A 23,556-nucleotide genomic window follows, 5' to 3' on the forward strand; every position below is an offset into this window, starting at 1 on the left:
TCTGAAATAGCTACAATTTTCTTCCTATCATAACATTTCTTTAAACCTGCTTAAATAAATAATGGATTTATTGTGTGATGGTGTAGGCTACATTCAAATGTAGGCTAGGCTACATTCAAAGATGTATTAGACTTTTAAAAACGTAGATGTGCTAAAGGTCCGCAACAGTGGCTCAAAGCCTAGAGATGCTAAACGTGTTTATTGTAATTAACGGTCATGTACCACGAGACCAGCAGTTATTTGCACGACATTCACCGGCTGACAAAATGTCATGACCGCCACAGTCCTTTAGTGTGTGTGTGTGCAAGCCTCTCACCATTAGACTGGAGACCCCGATGCCTCCTAGCTGAGGGTAAACGTAGTTCCACACCCCAATGCTGCCTCTCCTAATCCTCTGTCCCACCGCCAGTTCCAGGAAGAACAGAGGGATCCCGATGAGGATGAGGAGGATGAAGTACGGGACCAGGTACGCACCTGAGAGAGGAAGGGGGTGGAGGGAGGGGATGGGGGAGGGGAAGAGTGAATGGGAAGGAGAAGTGGAAGAAAGAGGAATGAGAAGGAGACGGAGAATGTAGAGGAAGAAGGTTAGGTACAAGTCAGTAAAGGTCAAATTGAAACAGCCTTCTGGATGGAAGGAAAAGCCTAGAACACTATATTTCACATTGAAAGAAATGTCTCAAGCAAAAAAGACAGACTGGTTTGTCATGGTCATGTTTTCTATTATCCTACCTCTGCAGCCTCACCACTTCCTGTCTCACTGTGTCTTCTGCAGCGTCACCACTTCCCATCTCTCTCTGCCTTCTGCAGCCTCACCACTTCCTGTCTCTCTCTGCCTTCTGCAGCCTCACCACTTCCTGTCTCTCTCTGCCTTCTGCAGCCTCACTACTTCCTGTATCCCTCTGTCTTGCACTAAACTGTACCTCTCTACTCTCCCTCTTTTAGCTCCACTGAGCACACAGAGCATCGTCATACACTCACAAACAACACATTTGCACCCTAATGAATACCCTAATCAACACAACCTTGGCTGCCAGCCAACTCTCACTTGCTGCTGCTATTCCAGGAGACCAGAAAACAAATCCCAGTAATAACACACCTGGGACTAGGAGGCCTGGACTGGTTGTGCGGATACAAACACAGCAGAGCGAAAGCCCAGGTTTATAATGCTCTTTACTCTTTGGAACACAATTATTTTGATGGAGGGCTTTATAATACAGTGGTGCTTTTTGCTGCTGTAATTGAGCCCTATAATACTGTAGCCTTTGTTCAATGTCATCTCTACTGGCCTTTCATCAAAAGGCAATAGAATAGAGAGAACATGAAGGAGGGGGGAAAGGAGGAAGAGAGAGAGAGAGGAGAGGAGACGAGATGAGAGGAGATGAGAGGTGAGGAGACGAGAGGAGAGGAGACGAGACGCGAGGGTAGAGGAGAGGTGAGGAGACGAGAGGAGAGGTGAGGAGGAGACGAGACGAGACGAGAGGAGAGGAGAGGAGACGAGAGGAGATGAGAGGAGAGGAGACGAGAGGAGAGGTGAGGAGACGAGAGGAGATGAGATGAGAGGAGATGAGAGGTGAGGAGACGAGACGAGAGGAGAGGTGAGGAGACGAGATGAGAGGAGAGGAGACGAGATGAGAGGAGACGAGAAGAGATGAGAGGTGAGGATACGAGAGGAGAGGTGAGGAGACGAGACGAGAGGAGAGGAGAGGTGAGGAGACGAGATGAGACGAGAGGAGAGTAGAGCAGAGGAGAGGAGAGGAGACGAGAGGAGAGGTGAGGAGACGAGACGAGAGGAGAGGAGATGAGAGGAGAGGAGAGGAGACGAGAGGAGTGGAGAGGTGAGGAGACGAGATGAGACGAGAGGAGAGGACGTAGGGAGACACAAATGGGTTGTCAAGGAGCATCAGAATCAATCATCACTAGGACAAGCCTGGTCTTGAGGTTACAGTCTACCACGGTGTCAGGTTTCACTGGGACACAACAGTTTAGAAATGGCACCTGATGGCACACGACTTTCAAAAAAATTATATATATATATATATATAGAACACCTACTCATGAAGTGTTTTTCTTTATTTTTATTATTTTCTACATTGAAATAACACATATGGAATCATGTAGTAACAAAAGAGTGTTAAACAAATCAAAATGTATATTATATATAGTAGCCACCCTTTTCCTTGATGACAGCTTTGCCCATTCTTGGTATTGTCTCAACCAGCTTAATGATTTAGTCACCTGGAATGCATTTCAAATATCAGGAATTTCATTTGCTGCATTTGTGATAAGGTTAGTGGTATACAGAATATAGCCTTATTTGGTAAAAGACCAGGTCCATATTCTGGCAAGAACAGCTCAAATAAGATAAGAGAAACGACAGTCCATCATTACTTTAAGACATGAAGGTCAGTCAATCCTGAACATTTCAAGAACTTTCAAAGTTTCTTCAAGTGCAGTCGCCAAAAACCATCAAGTGCTGTAATGAAACTGGCTCTCATGAGGACCGCCACAGGAAAGGAAGAACCAGAGTTACCTCTGCTGCAGAGGATAAGTTCATTAGAGTTAACTGCACCTCAAATTGCAGCCCAAATAAATGCTTCAGAAATGACACATCTCAACAACTGTTCAGAGGAGACTGTGTGAATCAGGCCTTCATAGCCAAACTGCTGCAAAGAAACCACTACTAAAGGACACCAATAAGAAGAACAGACTTGTTTTGGGCAAGAAACACAACAAATTGACTTTAGACCGGTGAAAATCTGTCCTTTTGTCTGATTTGAATTTTTTTGTTCCAACCGCTGTGTCTTTGTGAGACGCAGAGTAGGTGAACGGATGATCTATGCATGTATGGTTCCCACCATTGAAGCATGGAGAAGGAGGTGTGATGGTGTGGGGGTGCTTTGCTGGTGACACTGTCTTGATTACTTAGAATTCAAGGCACACTTAACCAGCATGGCTATCACAGCATTTTACAGCGATACGCAATCCCATGTGGTTTGTGCTTAGTGGGACTATCATTTGTTTTTCAACAGGACAATGACCCAACACACCTCCAGGCAGTGTAAAGGCTATTTGACCAAGAAGGAGAGTGATAGAGTGCTGCATCAGATGACCAGTCCTCCACAATCACCTGACAATTGAGATGGTTTGGGGTGAGTTGGACCGCAGAGTGAAGGAAAAGCAGACAACAAGTGTTCAGCATATGTGGAAACTCCTTCAAGACTGTTGGAAAAGCATTCCAGGTGAAGCTGGTTGAGAGAATGCCAAGAGTGTGCAAATATGTCATCAAGGCAAAGGGTGGCTAATCTCAAATCTCAAAGATAAAATATATGTACATTTTTTAAAATTACTACATGATTCCATATGTGTTATTTCATAGTTTTGATGTCTTCACTATGTAGAAAATAGTAAAAATTTGAAAATAGTAAAAACTCTTGAATGAGTAGGTGTGTCCAAACCTTTGACTGCTACTGAATGTATATACTGTATGTAACCATAATATAAATATATATATTTATTCAATGATTTTAAGACGGAGGGGGGACCCGCACCCACCTTCCATCCCCTCGTGTTTTGGGAAACACTGTACTAGGGGATACTAGGGTATTATAGTACTAGTATAGCCAAGGGCAGTATATATTTGAAGTCAAATGTATTATAGTACTTCACCATGTTTATCCTTGTTGCAACAAGTGAACAAGATGCTCAGGGTCACCTATTGGATGTTCCCTGACTCAGCCTGTTACTACACCATAGAAAATGTGAATAGTGACAGCTACAACTGCCTGCTATTTCACACCTGTCCAGTCTGCCAGAACAATGACCCGCCTTGTCGAGAGATGTGATGCTCTTACCCCCCACCATTTCTCCACCAGCCTGGGGTGACTGGTGACATCAAAACAAACTACACTGTCTCAAGCCTTGTAAAGCTGTAAAGCCTTTTAAACCTGTAAAGCCTTGTAAAGCTGTAAAGGATGAGCGTGTTCTGATACATACATAGTAAACACAGCATGGGTCTTCATGATCGTCATTATCATCATCATTATTATAACACAGTAACTGCTAGTAATTACTAGTGAGAGTTTCAAAAAACCCTCACTAGTAATTACAGTATGCAGATTGACTACAGTGCCCAGAATCTCCGGTGACTACAATACCCAGCTCCTCCATTCTTCCGGCCTAGGTAGGAAAACCTCATATACGATAGCGAGGCCTATAGGGAAGCCCATCCCCACCGAAAAAACAGTATCCATAATCCCCACTAGTGACAACAGTATCCATATCTCCCCACTCCAAGAGTGACTACAATACCCAGACCCCACCTCCTCTGTTCTTGTGACACAGGTAGGGGAACCTCCAAATATTTCCCAGCCCCACAGATAATCCCGACAAAGACTAAGGTTCCCATATCCCCCCTGTGACTACACTATCCAGAATCCCCCCAGAATCCCCACCAGTAACTAAGTACAATACCCAGATTCCCCAGCGTTACCCACCTCCTCCGTTCTTCTGACACAGGTAGGGGAACCTCCAGACATTGCCCAGCCCCACAGAGAACCCGACCTGGGCCAGGATGTACTGCAGCTTGCTGTTCCAGGCCGGCCTCCCCTCCTCGTCCCCTGGAGAAGGCAGCAGGCCCTTGCCCATGGCCGGCTGGGCCCCGGGGCTGAGACCCATACTCATCCGGCTGCTCTTATAGTCCAGGGGCTCGGCCAGGGTCAGGAGGTCCGCCACTGACTCAGTGACGGGATCACTGTGAGGGAGTCCCAGGGTCACCTTGCTGTTTTTAGGCATGGTGGCGGTGGATGGTGAGGGTGGTCTAGGGTCAGGGATACGATGTCAGAAGGGGTCAGAGATGGTCAAAAGGTAGATTCCACAGATAGAGGCGTAAAGATGTTTTTTTGTCTTGAACCTGGAAAGAGACAAGTTACGAGTTGGTTAGATAAATCTTTCTATGTCCTAAACAATCAGACTTGGAAATATGTCTCTGTATATGCCTTGAAACACAGATAATTTACAGCGACAAAAGCTCAATGTCTATATCTTATGCAACTAGACAAATACAGACACCTTATCCACAGCAGTCTCCTCTCCCCTCCTGTATGGGCTCTTTAAAACCACAGTAGTTTTGATCAAAGAGCTAACATTTCAGCATGATTCAGCTGTATTTATGTCATTCCCATTAATTATGCCAGGTCTAAGGTAATAGCTAAAGGAGATTTGTCTAGAAATGGAGTCTGAATGGAAATCGCCTGAGCTCACGGCATTGGGCAATCAAATGTAACTTTGTGGAGGGAGACTGTGTAAAACCCTCTAATCTCTGGTTGGTTGGTTGGCTGCTTGGGGTGGTCGGCTGACTGGCTGCTTGGGGTGGTCGGCTGACTGGCTGCTTGGGGTGGTCGGCTGACTGGCTGCTTGTGGTGGTCGGCTGACTGGCTGCTTGGGGTGGTCGGCTGACTGGCTGCTTGGGGTGGTCGGCTGACTGGCTGCTTGGGGTGGTCGGCTGACTGGCTGCCTGGGGTGGTCGGCTGACTGGCTGCTTGACAAGTCAGTAGCTCCTTTCCTGTCCCTTCCTCAGAGGGATGCTATGTTGTTGGTTTAGCCAGTACATCTGATGGGGGGAGGGGTCTGTGCTATACAGTTGAAGTTGGAAGTTTACATACACTTAGGTTGGAGTCATTAAAACTCGTTTATCAACCACTCCACACATTTATTGTTAACAAACTATAGTTTTGGCAAGTCGGTTAGGACATCTACTTTGTGCATGACACAAGTAATTTTTCCAACAATTGTTGGCAGACAGATTATTTCACTTATAATTCACTATATTACAATTCCAGTGGGTCAGAAGTTTACATTCACTAAGTTGACTGGACCTTTAAACAGCTTGGACAATTCCTGAAAATTATGTCATGGCTTTAGAAGCTTTTGATAGGCTAATTGACATAATTTGTGTCAATTGGAGGTGTACCTGTGGATGTATTTCAAGGGCTACCTTCAAACTCAGTGTCTCTGTGCTTGACATCATGGGAAAATCAAAAGAAATCAGCCAAGACCTAAGAAAATAGATTGTAGACCTCCACAAGTCTGGTTCATCCTTGGGAGCAATTTCCAAACGCCTGAAGGTACCACGTTCATCTGAACAAACAATAGTACGCAAGTATAAACACCGTGGAACCATGCAGCCGTCATACAGCTCAGGAAGGAAACGCGTTCTGTCTCCTAGAGATGAACGTACGTTGGTGCGAGAAGTGCAAATCAATCACAGAAAGCAGCAGAGTACCTTGTGAAAATGCTGGAGGAAACAGCTACAAAAGTTTCTATATCCACAGTAAAACAAGTGCTATAGTCCCTTTTGGCAAATCTGACCACGACTCCATTTTGTAGCTCCCAGCCTATAGACAGAAACGCCCATGCTGAGGTCTGTTCCAACGCTGGTCCGACCATTCGGATTCCACGCTTCAAGATTGCTTCGATCACGTGGACTGGAATATGTTCCGGATAGCCTCAGACAACAACATTGATGTATACTCTGATTCGGTGAGCAAGTTTATTAACAAGTGCATCGGTGATGTTGTACCCAAGGTGACTATTAAAACATTCCACAACCAGAAACCGTGGCTTGATGGCAGCATTCACGCAAAACTGAAAGTGCAAACCACTGGTTTTAATCATGGCAAGGAGACCGGAAACATGACCGAATACAAACAGTTTAGCTATTGCCTTCGCAAGGCTGTTATGCAGGTGAATGAGGACCCAAAAGCGACTTGGCGAAAACAGACTCTTTATTCCAGTAAAGGAAATAGGCAATACTCCTGGACAATCAGAGCAGAAAACAAAACATAAAAAACTTAATTCCACTCGTAGTGACGAGGACAGACTGGAGACTCGACCATTAACTGTAGGTTGCCTCGGGAAGGCACCGACCGTAGCAGACTCAGACACCTGCTCACACGCAGCATCTGAGGGAAACAAGACACGACAGGGCGAGACAAAGACACAGCACGGCGAACAATATACAAGGATCCGACAGGACAGAAACGGAAAACAAGGGGAGAAATAGGGACTCTAATCAGAGGGCAAGATACGGAACAGGTGTGAAAAGACTAGATGATTGAGTAGGGGAATAGGAACAGCTGAGAGCAGGAACGGAACGATAGAGAGAAGAGAGAGAGGGAGGGAGAGAGAAAAAAGGGAACGAACCTAATAAGACCAGCAGGGGGAAAACGAACAGAAGGGAAAGCAAAATGACAAGACAATATAAGACAAAACATGACAGTACCCCCCCACTCACCGAGCGCCTCCTGGCGCACTCGAGGAGGAATCCTGGCGGCAACGGAGGAAATCATCAATCAGCGAACGGTCCAGCACGTCCCGAGACGGAACCCAACTCCTCTCCTCAGGACCGTAACCCTCCCAATCCACTAAGTATTGGTGACCCCGTCCCCGAGAACGCATGTCCATGATCCTACGTACCTTGTAAATAGGTGCGCTCTCGACAAGGACGGGGGGGGAGACGAACGGGGGTGCGAAGAAAGGGCTTGACACAGGAGACATGGAAGACAGGATGGACGTGACGAAGATGTCGCGGAAGAAGCAGTCGCACAGCGACAGGATTGATGACCTGGGAGACACGGAACGGACCAATGAACCGCGGAGTCAACTTACGGGAAGCTGTCGTAAGGGGAAGGTTACGAGTGGAAAGCCACACTCTCTGGCCGCAACAATACCTAGGACTCTTAATCCTACGTTTATTGGCGGCTCTCACAGTCTGTGCCCTGTAACGGCAAAGTGCAGACCTCACCCTCCTCCAGGTGTGCTCACAACGTTGGACAAACGCTTGAGCGGAGGGAACGCTGGACTCGGCAAGCTGGGATGAGAACAGAGGAGGCTGGTAACCCAGACTACTCTGAAACGGAGATAACCCGGTAGCAGACGAAGGAAGCGAGTTGTGAGCGTATTCTGCCCAGGGGAGCTGTTCTGCCCAAGACGCAGGGTTTCTAAAAGAAAGGCTGCGTAGTATGCGACCAATCGTCTGATTGGTCCTTTCTGCTTGACCGTTAGACTGGGGATGAAACCCGGAAGAGAGACTGACGGACGCACCAATCAAACGACAGAACTCCCTCCAAAACTGTGACGTGAATTGCGGACCTCTGTCTGAAACGGCGTCTAACGGGAGGCCATGAATTCTGAACACATTCTCGATGATGATTTGTGCCGTCTCCTTAGCAGAAGGAAGCTTAGCGAGGGGAATGAAATGTGCCGCCTTAGAGAACCTATCGACAACCGTAAGAATCACAGTCTTCCCCGCAGACAAAGGCAGACCGGTAATGAAGTCTAAGGCGATGTGAGACCATGGTCGAGAAGGAATGGGAAGCGGTCTGAGACGACCGGCAGGAGGAGAGTTACCTGACTTAGTCTGCGCGCAGTCCGAACAAGCAGCCACGAAACGGCGCGTGTCACGCTCCTGAGTAGGCCACCAAAAGCGCTGGCGAATAGAAGCAAGAGTACCTCGAACGCCGGGATGACCAGCTAACTTGGCAGAGTGAGCCCACTGAAGAACAGCCAGACGAGTAGAAACAGGAACGAAAAGAAGGTTACTAGGACAAGCGCGCGGCGACGCAGTGTGCGTGAGTGCTTGCTTAACCTGTCTTTCAATTCCCCAGACTGTCAACCCGACAACACGCCCATAAGGAAGAATCCCCTCGGGATCAGTAGAAGCCACAGAAGAACTAAAGAGACGGGATAAGGCATCAGGCTTGGTGTTCTTACTACCCGGATGGTAAGAAATCACAAACTCGAAACGAGCGAAAAACAACGCCCAACGAGCTTGACGTGCATTAAGTCGTTTGGCAGAACGGATGTACTCAAGGTTCTTATGGTCTGTCCAAACGACAAAAGGAACGGTCGCCCCCTCCAACCACTGTCGCCATTCGCCTAGGGCTAAGCGGATGGCGAGCAGTTCGCGGTTACCCACATCATAGTTGCGTTCCGATGGCGACAGGCGATGAGAAAAATAAGCGCAAGGATGAACCTTATCGTCAGACTGGAAGCGCTGGGATAGAATGGCTCCCACGCCTACCTCTGAAGCGTCAACCTCGACAATGAATTGTTTAGTGACGTCAGGAGTAATGAGGATAGGAGCGGACGTAAAACGTTTCTTGAGAAGATCAAAAGCTCCCTGGGCGGAACCGGACCACTTAAAACACGTCTTGACAGAAGTAAGAGCTGTGAGAGGGGCAGCAACTTGACCGAAATTACGAATGAAACGCCGATAGAAATTAGCGAAACCTAGAAAGCGCTGCAACTCGACACGTGACCTTGGAACGGGCCAATCACTGACAGCTTGGACCTTAGCGGGATCCATCTGAATGCCTTCAGTGGAAATAACAGAACCGAGAAAAGTGACGGAGGAGACATGAAAAGAGCACTTCTCAGCCTTCACGTAGAGACAATTCTCTAAAAGGCGCTGGAGTACACGTCGAACGTGCTGAACATGAATCTCGAGTGACGGTGAAGAAATCAGGATATCGTCAAGGTAGACAAAAACAAAGATGTTCAGCATGTCTCTCAGAACATCATTAACTAATGCCTGAAAAACAGCTGGCGCATTAGCGAGACCAAACGGCAGAACCCGGTACTCAAAATGCCCTAACGGAGTGTTAAACGCCGTTTTCCACTCGTCCCCCTCTCTGATGCGCACGAGATGGTAAGCGTTACGAAGGTCCAACTTAGTAAAGAACCTGGCTCCCTGCAGAATCTCGAAGGCTGATGACATAAGGGGAAGCGGATAACGATTCTTAACCGTTATGTCATTCAGCCCTCGATAATCCACGCAGGGGCGCAGAGTACCGTCCTTCTTAACAAAAAAACCCCGCCCCGGCAGGGGGAGGAAGAAGGCACTACGGTGCCGGCGTCAAGAGACACAGACAAATAATCCTCGAGAGCCTTACGTTCGGGAGCCGACAGAGAGTATAGTCTACCCCGAGGAGGAGTGGTCCCCGGAAGGAGATCAATACTACAATCATACGACCGGTGAGGAGGAAGGGAGTTGGCTCTGGACCGACTGAAGACCGTGCGCAGATCATGATATTCCTCCGGCACTCCTGTCAAATCGCCAGGTTCCTCCTGAGAAGTGGGGACAGAAGAAACGGGAGGGATAGCAGACATTAAACACTTCACATGACAAGAAACGTTCCAGGATAGGATAGAATTACTAGACCAATTAATAGAAGGATTATGACATACTAGCCAGGGATGACCCAAAACAACAGGTGTAAAAGGTGAACGAAAAATCAAAAAGGAAATAGTCTCACTGTGGTTACCAGATACTGTGAGGGTTAAAGGTAGTGTCTCATATCTGATACTGGGGAGATGACTACCATCTAAGGCGAACATGGGCGTAGGCTTCCTAACTGTCTGAAAGGAATGTCATGTTTCCGAGCCCATGCTTCGTCCATAAAACAACCCTCAGCCCCAGAGTCTATCAAGGCACTGCATGTAGCACCCGATCCGGTCCAGCGTAGATGGACCGACATAGTAGTACAGGATCTTGATGGAGAGACCTGAGTAGTAGCGCTCACCAGTAGCCCTCCGCTTACTGATGAGCTCTGGCTTTTACTGGACATGAATTGACAAAATGTCCAGCAAGTCCGCAATAGAGGCACAGGCGGTTGGTGATCCTCCGTTCCCTCTCCTTAGTCGAGATGCGAATACCTCCCAGCTGCATGGGCTCAGTCTCTGAGCCAGAGGAGGGAGATGGTTGCGATGCGGAGAGGGGAAACACCGTTAACGCGAGCTCTCTTCCACGAGCTTGGTGACGAAGATCTACCCGTCGTTCTATGCGGATGGCGAGTGCAATCAAAGAGTCCACACTGGAAGGAACCTCCCGGGAGAGAATCTCATCTTTAACCTCTGCGTGGAGTCCCTCCAGAAAACGAGCGAGCAGCGCCGGCTCGTTCCAGTCACTAGAGGCAGCAAGAGTGCGAAACTCTATAGAGTAATCCGTTATGGATCGATCACCTTGACATAGGGAAGCCAGGGCCCTAGAAGCCTCCCTACCAAAAACTGAACGATCAAAAACCCGAATCATCTCCTCTTTAAAGTTCAGGTAATTGTTAGAACAATCAGCCCTTGCCTCCCAGATAGCTGTGCCCCACTCTCGAGCCCGGCCAGTAAGGAGTGATATGACGTAAGCAACCCGAGCTCTCTCTCTAGAGTATGTGTTGGGTTGGAGAGAGAACACAATATCACACTGGGTGAGAAAGGAGCGGCACTCCGTGGGCTGCCCGGAGTAACAAGGTGGGTTATTAACCCTAGGTTCCGGAGGCTCGGCAGACCAGGAAGTAGCAGGTGGCACGAGAAGAAGACTCTGGAACTGTCCAGAGAGGTCGGAAACCTGAGCGGCCAGGTTCTCAACGGCATGACGAGCAGCAGACAATTCCTGCTCGTGTCTGCCGAGCATGGCTCCTTGGATCTCGACGGCAGTGTTACGAGAATCTGTAGTCGCTGAGTCCATTCTTGGTCGGATCATTCTGTTATGCAGGTGAATGAGGACCCAAAAGCGACTTGGCGAAAACAGAGTCTTTATTCCAGTAAAGGAAATAGGCAATACTCCTGGACAATCAGAGCAGAAAACAAAACATAAAAAACTTAATTCCACTCGTAGTGACGAGGACAGACTGGAGACTCGACCATTAACTGTAGGTTGCCTCGGGAAGGCACCGACCGTAGCAGACTCAGACACCTGCTCAAACGCAGCATCTGAGGGAAACAAGACACGACAGGGCGAGACAAAGACACAGCACGGCGAACAATATACAAGGATCCGACAGGACAGAAACGGAAAACAAGGGGAGAAATAGGGACTCTAATCAGAAGGCAAGATACGGAACAGGTTTGAAAAGACTAGATGATTGAGTAGGGGAATAGGAACAGCTGGGAGCAGGAACGGAACGATAGAGAGAAGAGAGAGAGGGAGGGAGAGAGAAAAAAGGGAACGAACCTAATAAGACCAGCAGGGGGAAAACGAACAGAAGGGAAAGCAAAATGACAAGACAATATAAGACAAAACATGACAAAGGCAATCAAACAAGCTAAGCGTCAGTATAGAGACAAAGTAGAGTCGCAATTCAACGGCCCAGACACGAGACGTATGTGGCAGGGTCTACAGTCAATCACGGATTACAAAAAGAAAACCAGCCCAGTCGCGGACACCAGCGTCTTGCTCCCAGACAAATTAAACAACTTCTTTGCTCGCTTTGAGGACAATACAGTGCCACTGACACGGCCCGTTACCAAAACCTGCAGGCTCTCCCCGGCCACCCCGGCCAACGTGAGTAAAACATTTAAACGTTTTAACCCAAAATAATTAGCATAGTCGGCGCTACACAAAACGCACAAATAAAATATAAAACATTCGTTACCTTTGACCATCTTCTTTGTTGGCACGCCTAGATGTCCCATAATCACTATTGGGTCTTTTTTTCGATTAAATCGGTCCATATATAGCCTAGATATCGATCTATGAAGACTGTGTGATCAACGGAAAAAAATAGCGTTTTATAACGTAACGTCATTTTTAAAATTAAAAAAGTATAAACTTTCACAAAACACTTCGAAATACTTTTGTAATGCAACTTTAGGTATTAGTAAACGTTAATAAGCGATCAAATTGATCACGAGGCGATGTATATTCTATAGGGGTACGTCTGGAAATAATGTCCGGGTAAATCTCAACCAAAATATCCGGTCGGAGACCTGAAGAAATGGGCTGTCTCTTCTTCGTTTGACCAAGAAACAAAGCCTAGGCAAATGGCAAGACTGTTGACATCGTGTGGAAGCTGTAGGTATTGCAACCTCGGCCGCATTTAATGTGGTTCGCCTTTATCAATCGGTTGAAGTGGCGCATGGATATATGTTTCCATTTTCAGTGATCAGATTTTCCTGCACTTTTCGATGAAACGCACGTTCTGTTATAGTCACAGCCGTGATTTAACCAGTTTTATAAACGTCTGAGTGTTTTCTATCCACACATAATAATCATATGCATATACTATATTCCTGGCACGAGTAGCAGGGCGCTAAAATGTTGCGCTTTTTTTTTTTTTTTTTTTTTCTTCGTTTCAAATATTTTTATTAAACACACACAAGAATGGTGTATGGTGTATAGGTATACATGACAGGTATACAATTCTTATCTAAACATAAAAGAGCATACAGGAACAACAAGACCCAGAGTTCTGGGTGCAGAACAAATAATACAGAACACGACATACAAAACAAGGACACGTAGAAAGAAAGAGGGAAGATGTCCCCCCTATCCCCCATCCCCTATCCCCCCCCCCCTATTCCCCCCCCCCTCCCAACTGCTCGGGTGGTAGGGCCAGCACACGCTGCCCAAAGGTAGATTAAAATTTTACCATTGAGAGTGCGTTAATAAGTACAAATTCACAGCGCCGACTCGTCCAAGTAGGAGAGGAAAGGCTGCCAGATTTGATTAAATGTTGATAATTTATTGTTCAGAATATATCTAATTCTTTCTAAGTGTACAGTGTTTGCCAATTCACTGAGCCATAATTTGGTAGAGGGCGCTTCCCTCCTTTTCCAAAACAACAAGATTCGTTTTTTTTGCCGAGATGAGACCATACGAGATTAGTTGTTTTTGGGGGTTGGTTAATCTGTTTAGGGACTCAGATACTCCCAGGATTATCAGAAGCGGGTCTGGATCTATTGAAGTCTCCAAAACTTCAGAGAGGATCCTAAAAAATTCCACACCAATAACCATGCAAGCTAGAGCATAGGGCAAAGCAGTGGAGTTGTCATGTTTTGTCATTTATTATCTTGTCTTGTCCCTGTGCTTCCCATTCTATTCGTTTCCCTCTGCTGGTCTTATTAGGTTCTTTCCCTCTTTCTATCCCTCTCTCTCCCCCTCCCTCTCTCACTCTCTCGCTCTCTCTTCTCTCTATCGTTCCGTTCCTGCTCCCAGCTGTTCCTATTCCCCTAATCAATCATTTAGTCTTCCCACACCTGTTCCCGATCCTTTCCCCTGATTAGAGTCCCTATTTCTTCCTTTGTGTTCCGTTCCTGTCCTGTCGGTTCCTTGTCTAGAATTCACCGTGCTGTGTTTGTGTATCGCCCTGTCGTGTCGTGTTTTCCTCAGATGCTGCGTGGTGAGCAGGTGTCTGAGTCTGTCTGGTTCAAGTGCCTTCCCGAGGCAACCTGCTGTTCACCTGCTGTTCAAGATCGAGTCTCCAGTTTGTCCTCGTCATTTCGAGTGAAAGTTGTGTTTTTTGTTTGTATTTACTTTACTGGATTAAAGACTCTGTTTTCGCCAAGTCGCTTTTGGGTCCTCTTTCACCTGCATGACAGAAGGAACCGACCAAGGAATGGACCCAGCGACTTCAGACGCTCGTTACACTGCCGTCAAGATCCAAGGAGCCATGCTCGGCAGACACGAGCAGGAATTGTCTGCTGCTCGCCATGCCGTGGAGAACCTGGCCGCTCAGGTTTCCGACCTCTCTGGACAGTTCCAGAGTCTACGTCTCGTGCCACCTGTTACTTCCTGGCCTGCCGAGCCTCCAGAACCTAGGGTTAATAACCCACCTTGCTACTCCGGGCAGCCCACTGAGTGCCGCTCCTTTCTCACGCAGTGTGAGATTGTGTTCTCTCTCCAACCCAACACATACTCTAGAGAGAGAGCTCGGGTTGCTTACGTCATTTCACTCCTTACTGGCCGGGCTCGAGAATGGGGCACAGCTATTTGGGAGGCAAGGGCTGATTGCTCTAACAAGTTCCAGAACTTTAAAGAGGAGATGATTCGGGTTTTTGACCGTTCAGTTTTTGGTAGGGAGGCTTCTAGGGCCCTGGCTTCCTTATGCCAAGGTGAACGGTCCATAACGGATTATTCTATTGAGTTTCGCACTCTTGCTGCCTCTAGTGAGTGGAACGAGCCGGCACTGCTCGCTCGTTTTCTGGAGGGACTCCACGCAGTGGTTAAGGATGAGATTCTCTCCCGGGAGGTTCCTTCAGATGTGGACTCTTTGATTGCTCTCGCCATCCGCATAGAACGACGGGTAGATCTTCGTCACCGGGCTCGTGGAAGAGAGCTCGCATCAACGGTGTTTCCCTGCTCCGCATCGCAACCATCTCCCTCCTCTGGCTCAGAGTCTGAGCCCATGCAGCTGGGAGGGATTCGCATCTCGACTAAGGAGAGGGAACGGAGGATCACCAACCGCCTGTGCCTCTATTGCGGAGTTGCTGGACATTTTGTTAATTCATGTCCAGTAAAAGCCAGAGCTCATCTGTAAGCGGAGGGCTACAGGTGAGCGCAACTACTCAAGTCTCTCCATCAAGATCCTGTACTACTTTGTCGGTCCATCTACGCTGGACCGGTTCGGGTGCTACATGTAGTGCCTTGATAGACTCTGGGGCTGAGGGTTGTTTCATGGACGAAGCATGGGTTCGGAAACATGACATTCCTTTCAGAGAGTTAGAGAAGCCTACGCCCATGTTCGCCTTAGATGGTAGTCATCTTCCCAGTATCAGATTTGAGACACTACCTTTAACCCTCACAGTATCTGGTAACCACAGTGAGACTATTTCTTTTTTGATTTTTCGTTCACCGTTTACACCTGTTGTTTTGGGTCATCCCTGGCTAGTATGTCATAATCCTTCTATTAATTGGTCTAGTAATTCTATCCTATCCTGGAACGTTTCTTGTCATGTGAAGTGTTTAATGTCTGCCATCCCTCCCGTTTCTTCTGTCCCTACTTCTCAGGAGGAACCTGGCGATTTGACAGGAGTGCCGGAGGAATATCATGATCTGCGCACGGTCTTCAGTCGGTCCCGAGCCAACTCCCTTCCTCCTCACCGGTCGTATGATTGTAGTATTGATCTCCTTCCGGGGACCACTCCTCCTCGGGGTAGACTATACTCTCTGTCGGCTCCCGAACGTAAGGCTCTCGAGGATTATTTGTCTGTGTCTCTTGACGCCGGTACCATAGTGCCTTCTTCCTCTCCGGCCGGGGCGGGGTTCTTTTTGTTAAGAAGAAGGACGGTACTCTGCGCCCCTGCGTGGATTATCGAGGGCTGAATGACATAACGGTTAAGAATCGTTATCCGCTTCCCCTTATGTCATCAGCCTTCGAGATTCTGCAGGGAGCCAGGTGCTTTACTAAGTTGGACCTTCGTAACGCTTACCATCTCGTGCGCATCAGAGAGGGGGACGAGTGGAAAACGGCGTTTAACACTCCGTTAGGGCATTTTGAGTACCGGGTTCTGCCGTTTGGTCTCGCCAATGCGCCAGCTGTTTTTCAGGCATTAGTTAATGATGTTCTGAGAGACATGCTGAACATCTTTGTTTTTGTCTATCTTGACGATATCCTGATTTTTTCTCCGTCACTCGAGATTCATGTTCAGCACGTTCGACGTGTTCTACAGCGCCTTTTAGAGAATTGTCTCTACGTAAAGTCTGAGAAGTGCTCTTTTCATGTCTCCTCCGTTACTTTTCTCGGTTCCGTTATTTCCGCTGAAGGCATTCAGATGGATTCCGCTAAGGTCCAAGCTGTCAGTGATTGGCCCGTTCCAAGGTCACGTGTCGAGTTGCAGCGCTTTTTAGGTTTCGCTAATTTCTATCGGCGTTTCATTCGTAATTTCGGTCAAGTTGCTGCCCCTCTCACAGCTCTTACTTCTGTCAAGACGTGTTTTAAGTGGTCCGGTTCCGCCCAGGGAGCTTTTGATCTTCTAAAAGAACGTTTTACGTCCGCTCCTATCCTCGTTACTCCTGACGTCACTAGACAATTCATTGTCGAGGTTGACGCTTCAGAGGTAGGCGTGGGAGCCATTCTATCCCAGCGCTTCCAGTCTGACGATAAGGTTCATCCTTGCGCTTATTTTTCTCATCGCCTGTCGCCATCTGAGCGCAACTATGATGTGGGTAACCGTGAACTGCTCGCCATCCGCTTAGCCCTAGGCGAATGGCGACAGTGGTTGGAGGGGGCGACTGTTCCTTTTGTCGTTTGGACAGACCATAAGAACCTTGAGTACATCCGTTCTGCCAAACGACTTAATGCCCGTCAAGCTCGTTGGGCGTTGTTTTTCGCTCGTTTCGAGTTTGTGATTTCTTACCGTCCGGGTAGCAAGAACACCAAGCCTGATGCCTTATCCCGTCTGTTTAGTTCTTCTGTGGCTTCTACTGATCCCGAGGGGATTCTTCCTTATGGGCGTGTTGTCGGGTTAACAGTCTGGGGAATTGAAAGACAGGTTAAGCAAGCACTCACGCACACTGCGTCGCCGCGCGCTTGTCCTAGTAACCTCCTTTTCGTTCCTGTTTCCACTCGTCTGGCTGTTCTTCAGTGGGCTCACTCTGCCAAGTTAGCTGGTCATCCCGGTGTTCGAGGCACTCTTGCGTCTATTCGCCAGCGCTTTTGGTGGCCGACTCAGGAGCGTGACACGCGCCGTTTCGTGGCTGCTTGTTCGGACTGCGCGCAGACTAAGTCGGGTAACTCTCCTCCTGCCGGTCGTCTCAGACCGCTCCCCATTCCTTCTCGACCATGGTCTCACATCGCCCTAGACTTCATTACCGGTCTGCCTTTGTCTGCGGGGAAGACTGTGATTCTTACGGTTGTCGATAGGTTCTCTAAGGCGGCACATTTCATTCCCCTCGCTAAACTTCCTTCCGCTAAGGAGACGGCACAAATCATTATCGAGAATGTATTCAGAATTCATGGCCTCCCGTTAGACGCCGTTTCAGACAGAGGCCCGCAATTCACGTCACAGTTTTGGAGGGAGTTCTGTCGTTTGATTGGTGCGTCCGTCAGTCTCTCTTCCGGGTTTCATCCCCAGTCTAACGGTCAAGCAGAGAGGGCCAATCAGACGATTGGTCGCATACTACGCAGCCTTTCTTTCAGAAACCCTGCGTCTTGGGCAGAACGCTCACAATTCGCTTCCTTCGTCTGCTACCGGGTTATCTCCGTTTCAGAGTAGTCTGGGTTACCAGCCTCCTCTGTTCTCATCCCAGCTTGCTGAGTCCAGCGTTCCCTCCGCTCAAGCGTTTGTCCAACGTTGTGAGCGCACCTGGAGGAGGGTGAGGTCTGCACTTTGCCGTTACAGGGCACAGACTGTGAGAGCCGCCAATAAACGCAGGATTAAGAGTCCAAGGTATTGTTGCGGCCAGAGAGTGTGGCTTTCCACTCGCAACCTTCCTCTTACGACAGCTTCTCGTAAGTTGACTCCGCGGTTCATTGGTCCGTTCCGTGTCTCCCAGGTCGTCAATCCTGTCGCTGTGCGACTGCTTCTTCCGCGACATCTTCGTCGCGTCCATCCTGTCTTCCATGTCTCCTGTGTTAAGCCCTTTCTTCGCACCCCGTTCGTCTTCCCCCCTCCCGTCCTTGTCGAGAGCGCACCTATTTACAAGGTACATAAGATCATGGACATGCGTTCTCGGGGACGGGGTCACCAATACTTAGTGGATTGGGAGGGTTACGGTCCTGAGGAGAGGAGTTGGGTTCCGTCTCGGGACGTGCTGGACCGTTCACTCATTGATGATTTCCTCCGTTGCCGCCAGGATTCCTCCTCGAGTGCGCCAGGAGGCGCTCGGTGAGTGGGGGGTACTGTCATGTTTTGTCATTTATTATCTTGTCTTGTCCCTGTGCTTCCCATTCTATTCGTTTCCCTCTGCTGGTCTTATTAGGTTCTTTCCCTCTTTCTATCCCTCTCTCTCCCCCTCCCTCTCTCACTCTCTCGCTCTCTCTTCTCTCTATCGTTCCGTTCCTGCTCCCAGCTGTTCCTATTCCCCTAATCAATCATTTAGTCTTCCCACACCTGTTCCCGATCCTTTCCCCTGATTAGAGTCCCTATTTCTTCCTTTGTGTTCCGTTCCTGTCCTGTCGGTTCCTTGTCTAGAATTCACCGTGCTGTGTTTGTGTATCGCCCTGTCGTGTCGTGTTTTCCTCAGATGCTGCGTGGTGAGCAGGTGTCTGAGTCTGTCTGGTTCAAGTGCCTTCCCGAGGCAACCTGCTGTTCACCTGCTGTTCAAGATCGAGTCTCCAGTTTGTCCTCGTCATTTCGAGTGAAAGTTGTGTTTTTTGTTTGTATTTACTTTACTGGATTAAAGACTCTGTTTTCGCCAAGTCGCTTTTGGGTCCTCTTTCACCTGCATGACAGGAGTAGTGTACCCTGCGTAGCCTGACATTTATCACATGTAGGGAATGTATCAGGAAATATCCTATGCAGTTTAGTTTTGGAATAGTGTAATCTGTGTAATACCTTGAATTGTATGGGACGATGTCTGGAATTAATGGAGCATGTGTGGATATACTCCAAGCTCTCTTCCCAGTCTGCCACTGAGATGTCAGTCCCTAGTTCTTCCTCCCATTTTGCCTTGATGGCATCAGTAGAAGGTGTGCTAACAGATTGAAAAGCATCATATAGACGCGATATCAGTTTATCTGAGGTGGGGCATATTTTTATGCATCCGTCAAACATGGAAGGTTTAGCATTCCCAAATGTTGGGAGGTGTTTTCTAACGTAGTCTCTAATTTGTAGGTATCTGAAAGAATTTCTTCTGGGAAGATTATAAGTTTCCCTCAGCAGCTCAAAGGAAGCAAAGGTCCCTTCTATGTATAAATCCCCTATGGTGCTTATCCCCAACTCTCTCCATCGCTCAAAGGTGTTATCAAGGTTAGAAGGGGCAAAGGAGGGATTCCTGGCGACAGGGAGCATGAATGACATTGGTCTGAGCTCAAAGTGGACTTTAATTTGCTTCCAGATTCGGACTGTGCTATGTATTATAGGATTGTTACAATAAAGTTACATCTCCAGATTGACAGGCGACAAAATCACAGCGCCAATAGAGAAGGGGTGACACTCCTCACGCTCCATACTAAGCCAGCTGGATGCCGGGAGTACGTCATCCAACAGAAACGTAACAATGCGGAGGTTAGCGGCCCAGTAATAAAATATAAAATTTGGGAGAGACAATCCTCCTTCCATCTTGGATTTACAGAGGTGTTTTTTACCTATCCTGTGTGTTTTATAATCCCAGATGAAAGGATTGATAATTGAGTCCAGTTGTTTATGAAAGGATTTAGGTATGAATACTGGGATGTTCTGATATAGGTAGAGCAGTTGTGGGAGGAAGACCATTTTAATGGCATTAATTCTTCCGAGCAGAGAAATTGGGAGAGTTCTCCTAAATAGTATGTTTGCTTTGAGTTTTTGTATCAGAGAGGGGAAATTCTCTTTAAATAGTAAGGAGTATTGTTTGGTAACTACAATTCCTAGGTAGGTAAATTTTTCTGAAGATTCTGAACTTAAATGGGAGATGTTCTAGCCAGGAGGTATTTTGCGACCGTATGGGCATTAATTCACTCTTGTTCCAATTTATTCTGTATCCCGAGAAGGTACCAAACAAATTGATCACATCAAGAATAGCTGGGATACTAGCCTGGGGTTCTGTTACATAGAGGAGGATGTCATCTGCGTATAGGGAGATCTTATTTAGAGTATCTTTAGTATTATAGCCGTGTATTGCTGCATGAGATCTAATCGTCTGAGCGAGCGGTTCGATAATTAGGGCGAAGAGCATAGGCGACAGCGCACAACCCTGCCTTGTCCCCCTGTTGAGGTTAAATCGGGGCGACAATGATTGGTTAGTGAGTATTCTGGCACAGGGGTTCCTATATAAAAGCTGGATCCAATTTATGAACCTATCTCCAATATTAAATTTCTGTAGGACCTTGAATAGATAGGGCCACTCAACTTGGTCAAAGGCCTTTTCGGCGTCAAGAGATATGACGGCAAGGTCCACGTTGGGTAACCTCTGAGAATACATAATATTGAAGAGGCGCCTGAGATTGAAGAATGAGTTTCTGTTAGGGATAAAGCCGGTCTGATCCGAATGGACCAATTTGCCAATTAAAGTGCTAAGCCTGTTAGCCAGAGTTTTTGCTAAAATCTTTTGGTCTGTATTAAGGAGAGATATTGGTCTGTATGACCCTACCTCTTCTGGATCTTTACCCTTCTTATGTATAACTGTAATGAACGCTTCATCCAAAGTAGAAGGGAGAGCTCCATCCTCATTGGCCTGAATCAACATTTTGTGCAGATAGGGGGAGAGCATGTTGCTGAATGTTTTATAGAATTCACCAGGGTATCCATCTGGGCCCGGGGTCTTGCCACTCTTTAGAGATTTAATTGTTTCTCAGATTTCATCAAGAGATATTTCCTTATTCAGGAAGTTAGAAGTGATGCTAAGGCCTTGTAAAAGGGAATATTCCTGGATCAGACCGGCTCAAGGAAAACGACATTTGGCTATACAATGACGGATTTAATCGGGAAAAAGACCCAATTGTGATGTTTATGGGATATATAGAGTGCCAAGAAAGAAGCTCAAGCCAAAGGTAATGAATGTTTTTATATTTTATTTCTGCGTTTTGGGTAGCGCCGGCTACCGCAAAAGCTGTTGTTTTAGGTGACGTTCCAGTATTTTGGGGGTGCATGCTATCAGATAATAGCTTCTCATGCTTTCGCCGAAAAGCATTTTACAAATCTGACTTGGTGGCTAGATTCACAACGAGTGTAGCTTTTTAATTCAGTACCTTGCATGTGTGTTTTAATGAAAGTTTGAGTTTTATCAAAAACTATAGGTGGCGCTCTTGAAATTTCCATGATTTGGTCCGAGCAGCGGAACCAAATCCCTAACAAGTTTTAAGAGTTTGCTGGGAACACTGCTTTGAGCCTCATAATTATTTATTTTTACGCTGGTGCTGGAACTGATTATAATATCAACGTGTCTTATGTGGGATGGCCACATGACACTACAATAAAATACACTATATACAAAAGTATGTGGACACCCCTTCAAATTATCACACATAAAATTGGGAAAACAGCCATGCAACCTCCATAGACAAACATTGGAAGTAGAATAGCCTTACTGAAAAGTACAGTGACTTTCAACGTGGCACTGTCATAGGATGCCACCTTTGCAGCAAGTCAGTTCGTCAAATTCCTGACCTGCTAAAGCTTCCCCGGTCAACTGCAAGTGCTGTTAGTGGGAAGTGGAAATGTCTAGGAGCAACAATTGTTCAGCCACAAAGTGGTAGGCCACACAAGCTCACAGAACGGGACCGCCAAGTGCTGAAGCACGTAAAAATCATCTGTCCCCGGTTGCAACACTCACTACCGAGTTCCAAACTACATCTTGGAAGCCTCGTCAGCACAATAACTGTTTGTCGGGAGCTTCATAAAATGCATTTCCATGGCCTGTCTTTCCACTAGATGTTAGAACATTGCTGCGGAGACTCGTTTCCATTCAGCCACAAGAGCACTTGTGAGGTCGGGTACTGATGTTGGACGATTAGTCCTAGCTCGCAGTCAGAGTTCCAATTCATCCCAAAGCTGTTCGATGGGGTTGCGGTCAGGGCTCTGTGCAGGCCAGTCAAGTTCTTCCACACCGATCTCGACAAACCATTTCTGTATGGACCTCACTTTGTGCACAGAGTCATTGTCATGCTGAAACAGGAAAGGGCCTTACCCAAACTGTTACCAAAAAGTTGGAAGCAGAGAATCGTCTCCAATGTCATTGATTGCTGTAGAGTAAACATTTCCTTTCAGTGGAACTAAGGGGCCTAGCCCGAACCATGAAAAGCAGCACCAAACCATTATTCCTCCACCACCAAACGTTACAGTTGGCATTATGCATTGGGGAAGGCAGCGTTCTCCTGGCATCTGCCAAACCCAGATTCGTCCATTGGTCTGCCAGATGGTGAAGTGTGATTCATCACTCCAGAGAACGTGTTTTCACTGCTCCAGAGTCCAATGGTGTCGAGATTTACACCACTACGGCAGACGCTTGGCATTGCGCTTGGTGGTCTTAGGCTCCAAAGGAAGTTTGGAACTCAGTAGTTCCTTTGTTGCTCCTAGACGTTTTAACATGGAAGACCCATGTTAAAAACTCAGTCGCCTCAAGCAACACAATGCTGCATCAGAGAGAACCAGTTTCAGCCAGTGTGCGCTGCACGGCACAAAAAAGTCCTCAGATTGATATCCTGCACTCTTTTGAACTCTGCTGTGTCTCCCTGCATATTCGCCCCGTTGTCATACCCCTGCCCTCTCATGTCCATGATGGCGATGCCATGCTTCTGTAGTTTTGAGATGAGCAACGCGGTTATGCCCACCCCCCATTGTGTCAAGCAGTTCACTAAATTCCAGGAAGTGCTCTCTCGTGTGCACTGACCCGTATTGCTCGCCTGAGTTCGAGTAACTTATGATAAGCTGTAGACCACACTATCTACCAAGAGAGTTCTCATACATATTATTCGTAGGCGTCTATTTACCACCACAGACAGGTGCTGGCACTAAGACCACACTCAACCAACTCAATAAGTGTCACGGTCTTCCTCCTCTTCATCTGAAGAGGAGAGGCGAGAAGGATCAGAGGACCAAAATGTGCCATGGTATGTGTTCATGGTGAATATTTAATTAAAGCAAGTATTGAACACCGAATACAAAAACAATAAACCAATGACCGTGAAGCTATAAATGAGACCTGTGGCC

The 23,556-nt window shown here is 47.3% G+C and overlaps 1 protein-coding gene across 2 annotated transcripts in view; it reads right to left on the reverse strand.

Moving 5' to 3' along the window:
- The window catches only part of LOC124045480 (sodium-dependent neutral amino acid transporter SLC6A17-like), a 125,902-nt gene that overhangs the window by 43,514 nt on the left and 58,832 nt on the right, over positions 1 to 23,556 (reverse strand). For both annotated transcript variants that reach the window (XM_046364797.1, XM_046364798.1), the window contains exons 2-3: positions 4,494 to 4,909; positions 317 to 474 (exon numbers count right to left, since the gene is read on the reverse strand). In XM_046364797.1, the coding sequence (XP_046220753.1) occupies positions 317 to 474; positions 4,494 to 4,791 (456 nt within the window). In that variant the 5' untranslated portion in view covers positions 4,792 to 4,909. The remainder of the gene's footprint in view (positions 1 to 316; positions 475 to 4,493; positions 4,910 to 23,556) is intronic.

Source organism: Oncorhynchus gorbuscha, linkage group LG10, assembly GCF_021184085.1.
Source record: "Oncorhynchus gorbuscha isolate QuinsamMale2020 ecotype Even-year linkage group LG10, OgorEven_v1.0, whole genome shotgun sequence".
Classification (NCBI taxonomy): domain Eukaryota; kingdom Metazoa; phylum Chordata; class Actinopteri; order Salmoniformes; family Salmonidae; genus Oncorhynchus; species Oncorhynchus gorbuscha.